General features: G+C 43.2%; 1 protein-coding gene across 1 annotated transcript in view; it reads right to left on the minus strand.

Moving 5' to 3' along the window:
* Nucleotides 1–15,276, minus strand: part of LOC148533777 (aminopeptidase NAALADL1-like) — an 85,520-nt gene that overhangs the window by 32,043 nt on the left and 38,201 nt on the right. Inside the window, exons 9-12 of the mRNA XM_088467356.1 lie at nucleotides 6,415–6,534; nucleotides 2,785–2,870; nucleotides 2,534–2,597; nucleotides 280–347 (exon numbers count right to left, since the gene is read on the minus strand). Coding sequence (XP_088323482.1) covers nucleotides 280–347; nucleotides 2,534–2,597; nucleotides 2,785–2,870; nucleotides 6,415–6,534 — 338 coding nt within the window. The remainder of the gene's footprint in view (nucleotides 1–279; nucleotides 348–2,533; nucleotides 2,598–2,784; nucleotides 2,871–6,414; nucleotides 6,535–15,276) is intronic.

A 15,276-nucleotide genomic window follows, 5' to 3' on the forward strand; every position in this document is an offset into this window, starting at 1 on the left:
CTTTTATCGCCATATTATGGCAAATTTAAATTAGTTCGGATTTATTCTATTGGCTATCCAAAAAAAAGCCGGATAGCCAATATGATCCCGTTTTTGAGATCTGAATATAACTGAGCAAAACCGAAAATACGTTGCTTCCACAAGATCCTTTCCTCCACTAGATAATGTTAGGTTTCATTTCAGTTTAAATGGTAATACCCAAGAGTGACCTGGAATTTGTATTTACTGTAGCACAATGTATGCAGGTGCTGAGTATCTCTCTCCAGATCATGGCGTTACCTGTTTGGATGCAGCGAAGACCACAGTTTGCGCTGGAGGGGTCCCCTGTACCCTTAGGGTTGCATTAGCTAAAGGGAGAGACGTTTGTACATTAATATGTGATGAAAGGATGCTCAACAAACAACAGGGCTGGTTCTGAGCTAAGAGCAAAGCATAAAAAAGCAAGTAACTTTATACCTGGACAAGCCATGTTACACTGCAGGTAAAATGAGACTGAGGGGTATATTTATACAGTATTTATGAATCGTGTCTGTCTGAGTTTGAAACACACTGTGCATCGCAGGGACATGAGTGAGTTTTTCCCAATCAAACACACTGAATTGTGTCTGTGGTGTCTGTGTACTGTCTTTTTTTTATATTTGCTACACAGTGGGGGTACAGGTGTTAGAGGCCTGCTGCCACTTGTGGTTCTACAAGTGCCGCAGGGTAGGCTTGTTGGGACCTCTAGTACCACTGTGAAAACAATATTTATTACTAAATGTAACCCATTACCTCTGCACACAGGGGTGCAGGGAAGAGCCCCAGGCTTCACCCTAGCTCTGGTATATCCTCACTGAATCGATATGTAAACCTGCTGGATGTATTGCCAGCGGGCTAAGGGCCCGATTCAGACCCGTTCGCTAGGATGCGTTCGCTCGTAGCGAGCCGATGTTTGCAATCTGCGCGTGCGCGAACCAGTCTGTGTGATCGCGCCTTGTACACAGACGCCTCGCAAGAATGAGTGACAGGACGAGCCGTTTGTGGGTGGTGACGGGGGTTGGCCGAGGGAAACGGGGGTGTGGTGGTGCGAATGCAGGCGTGTTTGGGCGTCTTGACGCCATTTCAGAGGCATGCATAATTAAGACGCAGCGTCATAATACACGTCACATGGCTGAATTACGCACTCACAGTGCTTGCGGTAGGCAAGTGCTGCGTATGGGTTCGATGTTACTCGATGTTACCGATTGTTACCTACACTTCCTGGAGATGACTTATATCACTAAGGGAAAGTGGGCGTCTTAAGACAGGCTGATAGGCGTCTATATACACACCGCGATCGAATGCCAAGACATAGTGGGCGTGCTAATGCCTTGCTGTGCGAATGCGGGATTTGTATACTTTGGCAGCTGATGGCTGCGAGCAAACGCATCTGAATCGGGTCTGAATCGGGCCCTAAATACCGACGCTGGAAGCCTGAACCGTCAGGATCCCGACTGGGGCTGGAAAGTACCCTAACCCTCCCCACCCCCCTAACCATCCCTTAGTGGTGCCTAACCCTAACCTCCCCTCGTTGGTGCCTAACCCTAACCTCCCCCCAGTGATGCTAACCCTAACCACTGCTTCCCACACCCTAAACCTAACCCTTCAGCGTGTGCCTAACCCTAAGCTCCCCCCCGGGTGGCCTAAACCTAACCCTGCCTTCCCCTAGCCTAACCCACCCAGGGAGGTGCCCAACCCTAAATCCCCTCGGGGATGCCTAAAACTACCTGCCCCCCCCCCCCCCGCGGCTGACAAGAACCAGTCCCCGCTCACCTTCGTTCGGGATGTCAGGCGCCGGGATTTCAGCATCTGGCTAAAGAAAGGCATCAGTATTTAGAGTACTAGTACAGAGTATTAGTACAGAGTATTAGTACAGAGTATTAGTACAGAGTCAGACTTCCAGTGCCGGGATTCCGATGTATGACATTCCGGACGCCGGTAAATGAACTGCATCCCATCCTCGGGAGGGGGGTGGGTCCCACTTTCTGAGGAATACCAAGTCTGGCGTGACCAGTTGGGGCTGGTAAATGCTTTGGCAGGGTGGACCCCCCACTCTGTTTCCCCCTTGCTGTGGCATTACCCCCCGGCTGGTTGAGTCATTTTTTTCCCCATTTTTCCAGACCAGAATGGGCTCAAAAGTCTGGTGCTGGTTATACTTTTGAAGGGGGACCCCACACTGTTGTTTTTTTTTTTTACTTTTTAACCCTTTCTGTTACCTATAGCACAGAGGCACTGCACAGATCACACTGATCTGTGCAGTGCTTTTGCAAAACAGTCTGCTGAGGAGGTGGTGTATTTCAAACTTCTATTTTTGCCGAAGCTTGCCCCATGTACGATCGTGGTTGCAAACACAACTCTTGGCAAATACCTATTCCTGTCTATGGAAAGTACTTGCGGAGGCTTCACACAGGCCCTCTCCTCTCATAAGCCACACCTGGCATGGAGTATCCTGTATTCGACGGCACATAGACACCACTTTGATAAAGAGCTTATGATGTTTTATTGTAGAACTCACCAAACACAGATATATCCACATTGATGTAGGCTACGGTTCTGTCTCTTAACTTGCTGTAATATTCCTACATGGGAAAAACAAACACATTATCCTAATGTTATTATAAATATTATATATATATATATATATATATATATATATATAAAATTATTATTATAAATATTAAATATATTATATAATATATAAATATATATAATATTATAATATAAATATGAAATACATTTATGCTCCGTATGCTATCACTAATATACCTCAGCAAACTCTGTTGAGCCAATCAGCCCAAACTCTTCGGCACCCCAGCTGCCAAAAAGAATGGATCGCCGCGGACGCCATTCACCTATGAAAAGCCCATAAGATATGAGTACAGTCATATGTCTAAGATAAGAGTACAGTCATATGTCTAAGATAAGAGTACAGTCATATGTACAGTATAAGATAAGAGTATAGTCATATGTATAAGATAAGAGTACAGTCATATGTATAAGAGTATAGTCATATGTATAAGATAAGAGTATAGTCATATGTATAAGATAAGAGTATAGTCATATGTATAAGATAAGAGTACAGTCATATGTATAAGATAAGAGTACAGTCATATGTTTAAGAGTATAGTCATATGTATAAGATAAGAGTATAGTCATATGTATAAGATAAGAGTACAGTCATATGTATAAGATAAGAGTATAGTCATATGTACAGTATAAGATAAGAGTACAATAATATGTATAAGATAAGAGTACAGTCATATGTACAGTATAAGATAAGAGTATAGTAATTTGTATAGGATAAGAGTATAGTCATATGTACAGTATAAGATAAGAGTACAGTCATATGTATAAGATAAGAGTACAGTCATATATATAAGATAAGAGTACAGTCATATGTATAAGATAAGAGTACAGTCATATGTACAGTATAAGATAAGAGTATAGTCATATGTATAAGATAAGAGTATAGTCATATGTACAGTATAAGATAAGAGTATAGTCATATGTATAAGATAAGAGTATAGTCATATGTACAGTATAAGAGAAGAGTACAATAATATGTATAAGATAAGAGTACAGTCATATGTATAAGATAAGAATATAGTCATATGTATAAGATAAGAATATAGTCATATGTATAAGATAAGAGTATAGTCATATGTATAAGATAAGAGTATAGGCATATGTATAAGATAAGAGTACAGTCATATGTATAAGATAAGAGTATAGTCATATGTATAAGATAAGAGTACAGTCATATGTATAAGATAAGAGTATAGTCATATGTATAAGATAAGAGTACAGTCATATGTATAAGATAAGAGTATAGTCATATGTATAAGATAAGAGTACAGTCATATGTATAAGATAAGAGTACATTCATATGTATAAGATAAGAGTAAAGGCATATGTATAAGATAAGAGTACAGTCATATGTATAAGATAAGAGTATAGTCATATGTATAAGATAAGAGTACAGTCATATGTATAAGATAAGAGTATAGTCATATGTACAGTATAAGATAAGAGTACAGTCATATGTATAAGATAAGAGTACAGTCATATGTATAAGAGTATAGTCATATGTATAAGATAAGAGTATAGTCATATGTATAAGATAAGAGTACAGTCATATGTATAAGATAAGAGTATAGTCATATGTATAAGATAAGAGTACAGTCATATGTATAAGATAAGAGTATAGTCATATGTATAAGATAAGAGTATAGTCATATGTATAAGATAAGAGTACAGTCATATGTATAAGATAAGAGTATAGTCATATGTATAAGATAAGAGTACAGTCATATGCATATGCATAAGATAAGAGTACAGTCATATGTATAAGAGTATAGTCATATGTATAAGATAAGAGTATAGTCATATGTATAAGATAAGAGTACAGTCATATCTATAAGATAAGAGTATAGGCATATGTATAAGATAAGAGTATAGTCATATGTATAAGATAAGGGTAGAGTCATATGTATAAGATAAGAGTACAGTCATATGTATAAGATAAGAGTACAGTCATATGTATAAGATAAGAGTATAGGCATATGTATAAGATAAGAGTACAGTCATATGTATAAGATAAGAGTATAGTCATATGTATAAGATAAGAGTACAGTCATATGTATAAGATAAGAGTACAGTCATATGTATAAGATAAGAGTATAGTCATATGTACTCTTATGTATAAGATAAGAGTACAGTCATATGTATAAGATAAGAGTACAGTCATATGTATAAGAGTATAGTCATATGTATAAGAAAAGAGTATAGTCATATGTATAAGATAAGAGTACAGTCATATGTATAAGATAAGAGTATAGGCATAGGTATAAGATAAGAGTATAGACATATGTATAAGATAAGAGTATAGTCATATGTATAAGATAAGAGTACAGTCATATGTATAAGATAAGAGTATAGTCATATGTATAACATATTCCTGACACCTGGCATACCGAACGAAGATATGCTGGGTGTTTTAGCGTCTAGCCGTGGGGGGGGGGGGGAGTATTAGGTTTAGGGACCCCCGCGGAGACTTAGGGTTAGGCACCCCCTGGGAGAGTTAGGGTAGGGGGGGTTAGGCTTAGGAACCACTAGGGAGGGGGTTAGGCACACCCCTGGGAGGGTTAGGTCTAGGGTGCGGGGATGGGGGGTTAGGTTTAGGCATTAACATGGGGAGGTTAGGGTTAGGCCCTGGGGGGGTTGGGGTTAGGCACCCCTAATGGAGGGTTAGGGTTATGGGGGTGGAGAGGGGAGGGTTAGGGTACTTACCTTTAGCTTTCGGGATTTTGACCCGCTGGGCTGCCACTGTCTTTGATTCGTCGGCATTACATACCGTTTCCATGTACGGGATACAAAGGCATCTGTGGGGGCCCGGGAGTGGAGGGAATACCCCCCATCCCAGTGTGAGCGCTATTTGTATGTACTGGTTTTTTACGCCTACAACCTGATTTTTACGTATTCTCCAATTACTTTTCTTTATTCATTAAATGTATATAGCCTTAGAAGCTGACATTCACATTGCGGCTCCCCACAAAGCAAATCTTGTGTTTTTCTATGTGGTCTTTTTATGCCAAGCCGGGATTGGGAATGATACATGGAGCAAATTAGACCTCCACCCACAATATAGAGATAGGTGAGCAATAACTGGGCAGAGGAGGGAATGTGTGGGGGAGTTATTTTATTTCATTAAACATTTTTTTTTTCAAAGGTGTCTGTGTATTTTTACAGGTGGACTGAAGGTCCCTGTAGGCCCTGGATGCCGAGATACTGTATGTTGGCATTTGTAGTTCACCAAATGCCAGCATGACCTTGGAGCCATAAACCTTAGGCATGACAGGGCTCTTTGGGACCTGTAGTTAGTCAGAAAAACACTTATTTTCTTTTTTTGACACATTTATTATTTCCCAACACCTAATACTTCATGGGTGTGAGAAGAGCTCGAGTCCTATCAGGACAGGGCTGGTTTTTCCTCAGAAATGCAGCCCCATGCTGACCGGCCTCGGGCTGGTTGTCACTATGCTGTAGTAATAGTAGCTGTAGATTGTGCTCCGTGTGCGAGGTACAAACATGCCTTGTACAGGGAATAGACCTGTAAAATGCATTTACGTTCAATTCTGTATGAGGCTCATAATCCGCAAAATGATGATGTGCAAATGCACTGGCGGCAAATTACTTACAAGTAGAACAGTTTATTATCACAAGTGAAGAAAATACTGCAGAGAGCCGCCCCGCACCCCTGACACACAGACCAGAACTAGAACAGAACGCGGAAAGTAAAAAGTGACAGGAGGAAATGAGAAGTGAGATGTCACCTTTCCTGGTCAGTGAGAATAAAAACAAAAGCTGAAATGTAAGTGTATGAGGGAATTCCAGTACCGGATTTTAATTTAGTGCCCAATACTCTGGTTATTTCCAGCATTACAGCAGTTCCGCTGCTTGGATCGATGGCTCCATGTACCCAGCTGTCTCTGTGGTTGCCGTACATGACGTACCTGTCTGGATATAGCGGGGAGAAGAGCTGTCATCACATAGGATTTGTTCAGTAACTCTGAGGAGACCTTCTAAAGAAGACAAGGAGCGGGATGTACTATGCTTTGCATCCGTGATGCGGTTTTTCCCGCCTCTTATTGGGTAATTGGGATTGATTTCCATGGCATGTATTTAAATTGCAAAGGACAGCTCTCCCGAAAAAAACTGGCCTTTGTGATACCCTCCGATAGTTTAAAACCCAGAAGTTCCTCTGGCGTCCTTCTACGCATGCACAGAAGGACACGTGCGCCAGGGGGGTGATGGGAGGGATCCGATTGGATCCCTTTCAGAGGGCATCCCGGAAAGAAACCATGGGCTTCTATTGGGTAAAGCCACCTGAAGATGGCATTACCCACCAGGACGAAGCACCAGAATGCATCGCATTCCAGTGCTTAGTACATATGGGAAATAAGATAAAACTCCCATAAACTGCATTTTCAGGGGTTTTACCGCATTTTTCAGTGTAGTACATCCCGCCCAAGAGGAGAAGTTGCCCATAGCAAACAGATTCCACCTATTTATATATTTATCTAGTACATGCTTTAAAATGATAGCTAGAAGCTGATTGGTTGTTATTGGGAAACGCCCTCACTTGACCACTTTAGAAAGTTTTATAAATCTAATTACGGGCCCCAGATGAATCACAGAGGTTAGAAAAGTGCTGAAAGCGATGCTCTCCCCTGATCACTCAGCGCACACTTATATCTATAATGGCTGCTCTCACCTGATCACTCAGCGCACACTTATATCTATAATGGCTGCTCTCACCTGATCACTCAGCGCACACTTATATCTATAATGGCTGCTCTCACCTGATCACTCAGCGCACACTTATATCTATAATGGCTGCTCTCACCTGATCACTCAGCGCACACTTATATCTATAATGGCTGCTCTCACCTGATCATTCAGCGCACACTTATATCTATAATGGCTGCTCTCACCTGATCACTCAGCGCACACTTATATCTATAATGGCTGCTCTCACCTGATCACTCAGCGCACACTTATATCTAAAATGGCTGCTCTCACCTGATCACTCAGCGCACACTTGTATCTATAATGGCTGCTCTCATCTGATCATTCAGCGCACACTTATATCTATAATGGCTGCTCTCACCTGATCGTTCAGCGCACACTTATATCTATAATGGCTGCTCTCACCTGATCGTTCAGCGCATACTTATATCTATAATGGCTGCTCTCACCTGATCGTTCAGCGCACACTTATATCTATAATGGCTGCTCTCACCTGATCGTTCAGCGCACACTTATATCTATAATGGCTGCTCTCACCTGATCGTTCAGCGCACACTTATATCTCTAATGGCTGCTCTCACCTGACCATTCAGCGCACACTTATATCTCTAATGGCTGCTCTCACCTGATCGTTCAGCGCACGCTTAAATCTCTAATGGCTGCTCTCACCTGATCGTTCAGCGCATATTTATATCTATAATGGCTGCTCTCACCTGATCGTTCAGCGCACACATATCTATAATGGCTGCTCTCACCTGATCGTTCAGCGCACTCTTATATCTCTAATGGCTGTTCTCACCTGATCGTTCAGCGCACACATATCTATAATGGAACCTCTCACCTGATCGTTCAGCGCACACTTATATCTCTAATGGCTGCTCTCACCTGATCGTTCAGCGCACACTTATATCTATAATGGCTGCTCTCAACTGATCATTCAGCGCACACATATATCTATAATGGCTGCTCTCACCTGATCATTCAGCGCACACATATCTATAATGGCTGCTCTCACCTGATCATTCAGCGCACACATATCTATAATGGCTGCTCTCATCTGACCATTCAGCGCACACTTATATCTATAATGGCTGCTCTCACCTGATCATTCAGCGCACACTTATATCTATAATGGCTGCTCTCACCTGATCATTCAGCGCACACTTTTATCTATAATGGCTGCTCTCACCTGACCATTCAGCGCACACTTATATCTATAATGGCTGCTCTCACCTGATCGTTCAGCGCACACTTATATCTATAATGGCTACTCTCACCTGATCGTTCAGCGCACACTTATATCTATAATGGCTGCTCTCACCTGATCGTTCAGCGCACACTTTTATCTATAATGGCTGCTCTCACCTGATCGTTCAGCGCACACTTATATCTATAATGGCTACTCTCACCTGATCGTTCAGCGCACACTTATTTCTATAATGGCTGCTCTCACCTGATCGTTCAGCGCACACTTATATCTATAATGGCTGCTCTCACCTGATCGTTCAGCGCAGACTTATATCTATAATGGCTGCTCTCACCTGATCGTTCAGCGCACACTTATATCTATAATGGCTGCTCTCACCTGATCGTTCAGCGCACACTTATATCTATAATGGCTACTCTCACCTGATCGTTCAGCGCACACTTATATCTATAATGGCTGCTCTCACCTGATCGTTCAGCGCACACTTATATCTATAATGGCTGCTCTCACCTGATCGTTCAGCGCACACTTATATCTATAATGGCTGCTCTCACCTGATCATTCAGCGCACACTTATATCTATAATGGCTGCTCTCACCTGATCACTCAGCGCACACTTATATCTATAATGGCTGCTCTCACCTGATCACTCAGCGCACACTTATATCTAAAATGGCTGCTCTCACCTGATCACTCAGCGCACACTTATATCTATAATGGCTGCTCTCATCTGATCATTCAGCGCACACTTATATCTATAATGGCTGCTCTCACCTGATCGTTCAGCGCACACTTATATCTATAATGGCTGCTCTCACCTGATCGTTCAGCGCATACTTATATCTATAATGGCTGCTCTCACCTGATCGTTCAGCGCACACTTATATCTATAATGGCTGCTCTCACCTGATCGTTCAGCGCACACTTATATCTATAATGGCTGCTCTCACCTGATCGTTCAGCGCACACTTATATCTCTAATGGCTGCTCTCACCTGACCATTCAGCGCACACTTATATCTCTAATGGCTGCTCTCACCTGATCGTTCAGCGCACGCTTAAATCTCTAATGGCTGCTCTCACCTGATCGTTCAGCGCATATTTATATCTATAATGGCTGCTCTCACCTGATCGTTCAGCGCACACATATCTATAATGGCTGCTCTCACCTGATCGTTCAGCGCACTCTTATATCTCTAATGGCTGTTCTCACCTGATCGTTCAGCGCACACATATCTATAATGGAACCTCTCACCTGATCGTTCAGCGCACACTTATATCTCTAATGGCTGCTCTCACCTGATCGTTCAGCGCACACTTATATCTATAATGGCTGCTCTCAACTGATCGTTCAGCGCACACATATATCTATAATGGCTGCTCTCACCTGATCATTCAGCGCACACATATCTATAATGGCTGCTCTCACCTGATCATTCAGCGCACACATATCTATAATGGCTGCTCTCATCTGACCATTCAGCGCACACTTATATCTATAATGGCTGCTCTCACCTGATCATTCAGCGCACACTTATATCTATAATGGCTGCTCTCACCTGATCATTCAGCGCACACTTTTAACTATAATGGCTGCTCTCACCTGACCATTCAGCGCACACTTATATCTATAATGGCTGCTCTCACCTGATCGTTCAGCGCACACTTATATCTATAATGGCTACTCTCACCTGATCGTTCAGCGCACACTTATATCTATAATGGCTGCTCTCACCTGATCGTTCAGCGCACACTTTTATCTATAATGGCTGCTCTCACCTGATCGTTCAGCGCACACTTATATCTATAATGGCTACTCTCACCTGATCGTTCAGCGCACACTTATTTCTATAATGGCTGCTCTCACCTGATCGTTCAGCGCACACTTATATCTATAATGGCTGCTCTCACCTGATCGTTCAGCGCAGACTTATATCTATAATGGCTGCTCTCACCTGATCGTTCAGCGCACACTTATATCTATAATGGCTGCTCTCACCTGATCGTTCAGCGCACACTTATATCTATAATGGCTACTCTCACCTGATCGTTCAGCGCACACTTATATCTATAATGGCTGCTCTCACCTGATCGTTCAGCGCACACTTATATCTATAATGGCTGCTCTCACCTGATCGTTCAGCGCACACTTATATCTATAATGGCTGCTCTCACCTGATCATTCAGCGCACACTTATATCTATAATGGCTGCTCTCACCTGATCACTCAGCGCACACTTATATCTATAATGGCTGCTCTCACCTGATCACTCAGCGCACACTTATATCTAAAATGGCTGCTCTCACCTGATCACTCAGCGCACACTTATATCTATAATGGCTGCTCTCATCTGATCATTCAGCGCACACTTATATCTATAATGGCTGCTCTCACCTGATCGTTCAGCGCACACTTATATCTATAATGGCTGCTCTCACCTGATCGTTCAGCGCATACTTATATCTATAATGGCTGCTCTCACCTGATCGTTCAGCGCACACTTATATCTATAATGGCTGCTCTCACCTGATCGTTCAGCGCACACTTATATCTATAATGGCTGCTCTCACCTGATCGTTCAGCGCACACTTATATCTCTAATGGCTGCTCTCACCTGACCATTCAGCGCACACTTATATCTCTAATGGCTGCTCTCACCTGATCGTTCAGCGCACGCTTAAATCTCTAATGGCTGCTCTCACCTGATCGTTCAGCGCATATTTATATCTATAATGGCTGCTCTCACCTGATCGTTCAGCGCACACATATCTATAATGGCTGCTCTCACCTGATCGTTCAGCGCACTCTTATATCTCTAATGGCTGTTCTCACCTGATCGTTCAGCGCACACATATCTATAATGGAACCTCTCACCTGATCGTTCAGCGCACACTTATATCTCTAATGGCTGCTCTCACCTGATCGTTCAGCGCACACTTATATCTATAATGGCTGCTCTCAACTGATCGTTCAGCGCACACATATATCTATAATGGCTGCTCTCACCTGATCATTCAGCGCACACATATCTATAATGGCTGCTCTCACCTGATCATTCAGCGCACACATATCTATAATGGCTGCTCTCATCTGACCATTCAGCGCACACTTATATCTATAATGGCTGCTCTCACCTGATCATTCAGCGCACACTTATATCTATAATGGCTGCTCTCACCTGATCATTCAGCGCACACTTTTATCTATAATGGCTGCTCTCACCTGACCATTCAGCGCACACTTATATCTATAATGGCTGCTCTCACCTGATCGTTCAGCGCACACTTATATCTATAATGGCTACTCTCACCTGATCGTTCAGCGCACACTTATATCTATAATGGCTGCTCTCACCTGATCGTTCAGCGCACACTTTTATCTATAATGGCTGCTCTCACCTGATCGTTCAGCGCACACTTATATCTATAATGGCTACTCTCACCTGATCGTTCAGCGCACACTTATTTCTATAATGGCTGCTCTCACCTGATCGTTCAGCGCACACTTATATCTATAATGGCTGCTCTCACCTGATCGTTCAGCGCAGACTTATATCTATAATGGCTGCTCTCACCTGATCGTTCAGCGCACACTTATATCTATAATGGCTGCTCTCACCTGATCGTTCAGCGCACACTTATATCTATAATGGCTACTCTCACCTGATCGTTCAGCGCACACTTATATCTATAATGGCTGCTCTCACCTGATCGTTCAGCGCACACTTATATCTATAATGGCTGCTCTCACCTGATCGTTCAGCGCAGACTTATATCTCTAATGGCTGCTCTCACCTGATCGTTCAGCGCACACTTATATCTCTAATGGCTGCTCTCACCTGATCGTTCAGCGCACACTTATATCTCTAATGGCTGCTCTCACCTGATCGTTCAGCGCACACTTATATCTATAATGGCTGCTCTCACCTGATCATTCCGCGCACACTTATATCTATAATGGCTGCTCTCACCTGATCATTCCGTGCACACTTATATCTATAATGGCTGCTCTCACCTGATCATTCCGAGCACACTTATATCTATAATGGCTGCTCTCAACTGATCATTCAGCGCACACTTATATCTCTAATGGCTGCTCTCACCTGTTCATTCAGCGCACACATATATATAATGGCTGCTCTCACCTGATCATCCAGCGCACACTTATATCTATAATGGCTGCTCTCACCTAATCGTTCAGCGCACACTTATATCTATAATGGCTGCTCTCACCTGATCATTCAGCGCACACTTATATCTATAATGGCTGCTCTCACCTGATCATTCAGCGCACACTTTTATCTATAATGGCTGCTCTCACCTGACCATTCAGCGCACACTTATATCTATAATGGCTGCTCTCACCTGACCGTTCAGCGCACACTTATATCTATAATGGCTGCTCTCACCTGATCATTCAGCGCACACTTATATCTATAATGGCTGCTCTCACCTGATCATTCAGCGCACACTTATATCTATAATGGCTGCTCTCACAAGATCATTCAGCGCACACTTATATCTATAATGGCTGCTCTCACATGATCATTCAGCGCACACTTATATCTATAATGGCTGCTCTCACCTGATCATTCAGCGCACACTTATATCTATAATGGCTGCTCTCACCTGATCATTCAGCGCACACTTATATCAATAATGGCTGCTCTCACCTGATCATTCAGCGCACACTTATATCTCTAATGGCTGCTCTCACCTGATCATTCAGCGCACACTTATATCTATAATGGCTGCTCTCACATGATCATTCAGCGCACACTTATATCTATAATGGCTGCTCTCACATGATCATTCAGCGCACACTTATATCTATAATGGCTGCTCTCACCTGATCATTCAGCGCACACTTATATCAATAATGGCTGCTCTCACATGATCATTCAGCGCACACTTATATCTATAATGGCTGCTCTCACATGATCATTCAGCGCACACTTATATCTATAATGGCTGCTCTCACCTGATCATTCAGCGCACACTTATATCTATAATGGCTGCTCTCACCTGATCATTCAGCGCACACTTATATCTATAATGGCTGCTCTCAATGCACTATGGGACTGATTCATTACCGTATGCAATATTGCGTACACACGCAATTCACTGCGATTGTATGCTAATCCATTGTGATCGCAATGCCGCCGCAGCACTACATGAGGACGCCCTCTGTACCTTACACGCACATCCGTAAAGGCTAGCAAGACAGCAAAAACATTGGTACAAACGAGTACCATCAGACCCATACACACAGTTAAGGCAGGTCAGACCTCACTCAGAAACTGCTATCTTCAGCGCACGCTATGAGGCCTCAGGCTGCGTACGGCATCGCAGTGGCTAATTTATGCACGTTGAAACCCCACCCCACCCACAAACGGCACTTCCTGTCAATCACTCAGCTATGGGTCTAAGTAGCCTCTGCAATCACAGTCCCGATCGCAGTGCCTGGTTCTCGCACTGCGATGCATGCCCAGTACGCAACAATCGTCCGATTGCATGCATAAAAGCAACTGCTTTCCTTGTTGAATCAGGCCCTCCGTACAGATCGTGATCGCAGCTGTGAATTTGCATGGAGCGCAGCTGCTAAAATAAGCTAATGCGGGCCCAAGCTCAGCCGGCATAAAGACGCCTCCTCATGATCCATCCAATGTCGCTCTTGTGCGTAAACATCGGTACCATCGACGCAGCTCGGCTACTCACGCAGCATGTCTCCTTGCACGCGTCTATGCAATCGCAGCGTTGAAATGGACAGGCATGCCTGCGTTCTTCTGACCACTCCCCCGTTACCACCCCCAAATGCTGACGGCCTGTCACTCACTTTGCGATGGGTTCCTCTGTGCGCCTGTAGTCGCAGTGCGATGGCAGCGCGTGCACAGTGCGGCTTATAGGCATGCGCGATGGCAAACAATCGCTCTATCTGCATCCGTAGTTGCACTCACCATCCGTACTGAATGATGCCCTAAGTTCTATTTCATCTCATGCTGTCTAGCTCAGAGCCACATCACCCAGTAAGTAACCGAGACTCCCGCCTAGGCATACTTGTGTTTTCCTGGGAGCGGGAGTATTTGTACAGAGGCAGATATGGATTCGTCCATCCATCTTTAAACTTAATATTTTATTGTTTTAGAATTTTTTATATAATTGACAGCCATTACTAACGGTAACTTCTATATTATAATCTGTGCAAATTGCTGTCGTATTGCCCTATCTAAAGCACTTCTTTAAATCAAGCAAAAAAGTGTCAGCTTGACGTGTGAGACATTAGCGTATAAATGGTGGCACTTTGTAAAATCCAGCTTCTCTCTAAGGCCCGTATTCAATTTGGAGCGAAAAGCCATTTTCGCGTGTTTTTGGCGGAAACTTTTCGCCGATTACGTAATTTTAGCCTGTTTTGATTTTACTCCATATTCAATTTGGAAGACTTTCCGCCTCATTGCAAAATAAAATTGCCTATGAATAGCAGGCGGAAAAAAGTGCAGAATTGGGGTTTTGGGGTGCAACGTTTTGGGTACCCCCGTGCAGCCTTCAGACAGTCACCCAAAGGTAAACTGCGTCAAAAAAATAAAAAAAAAATAGTTAAGAACACCCCAAAAATCACTTTGATTTTGGGGGCGGAAAAAAAAAAAGTTGGCGGACGAAGATAAAAACTAGCGAACTTGACTCTGGGGGGGTCCCCAAGCATGCCCCAGGTGTTTTTTTCATTGCAGGTGCTTGCGGCAGGTGGAT

Source organism: Taudactylus pleione, unplaced genomic scaffold (genome assembly GCF_031769625.1).
Source record: "Taudactylus pleione unplaced genomic scaffold, aTauple2 ptg000070l, whole genome shotgun sequence".
Taxonomy (NCBI): domain Eukaryota; kingdom Metazoa; phylum Chordata; class Amphibia; order Anura; family Myobatrachidae; genus Taudactylus; species Taudactylus pleione.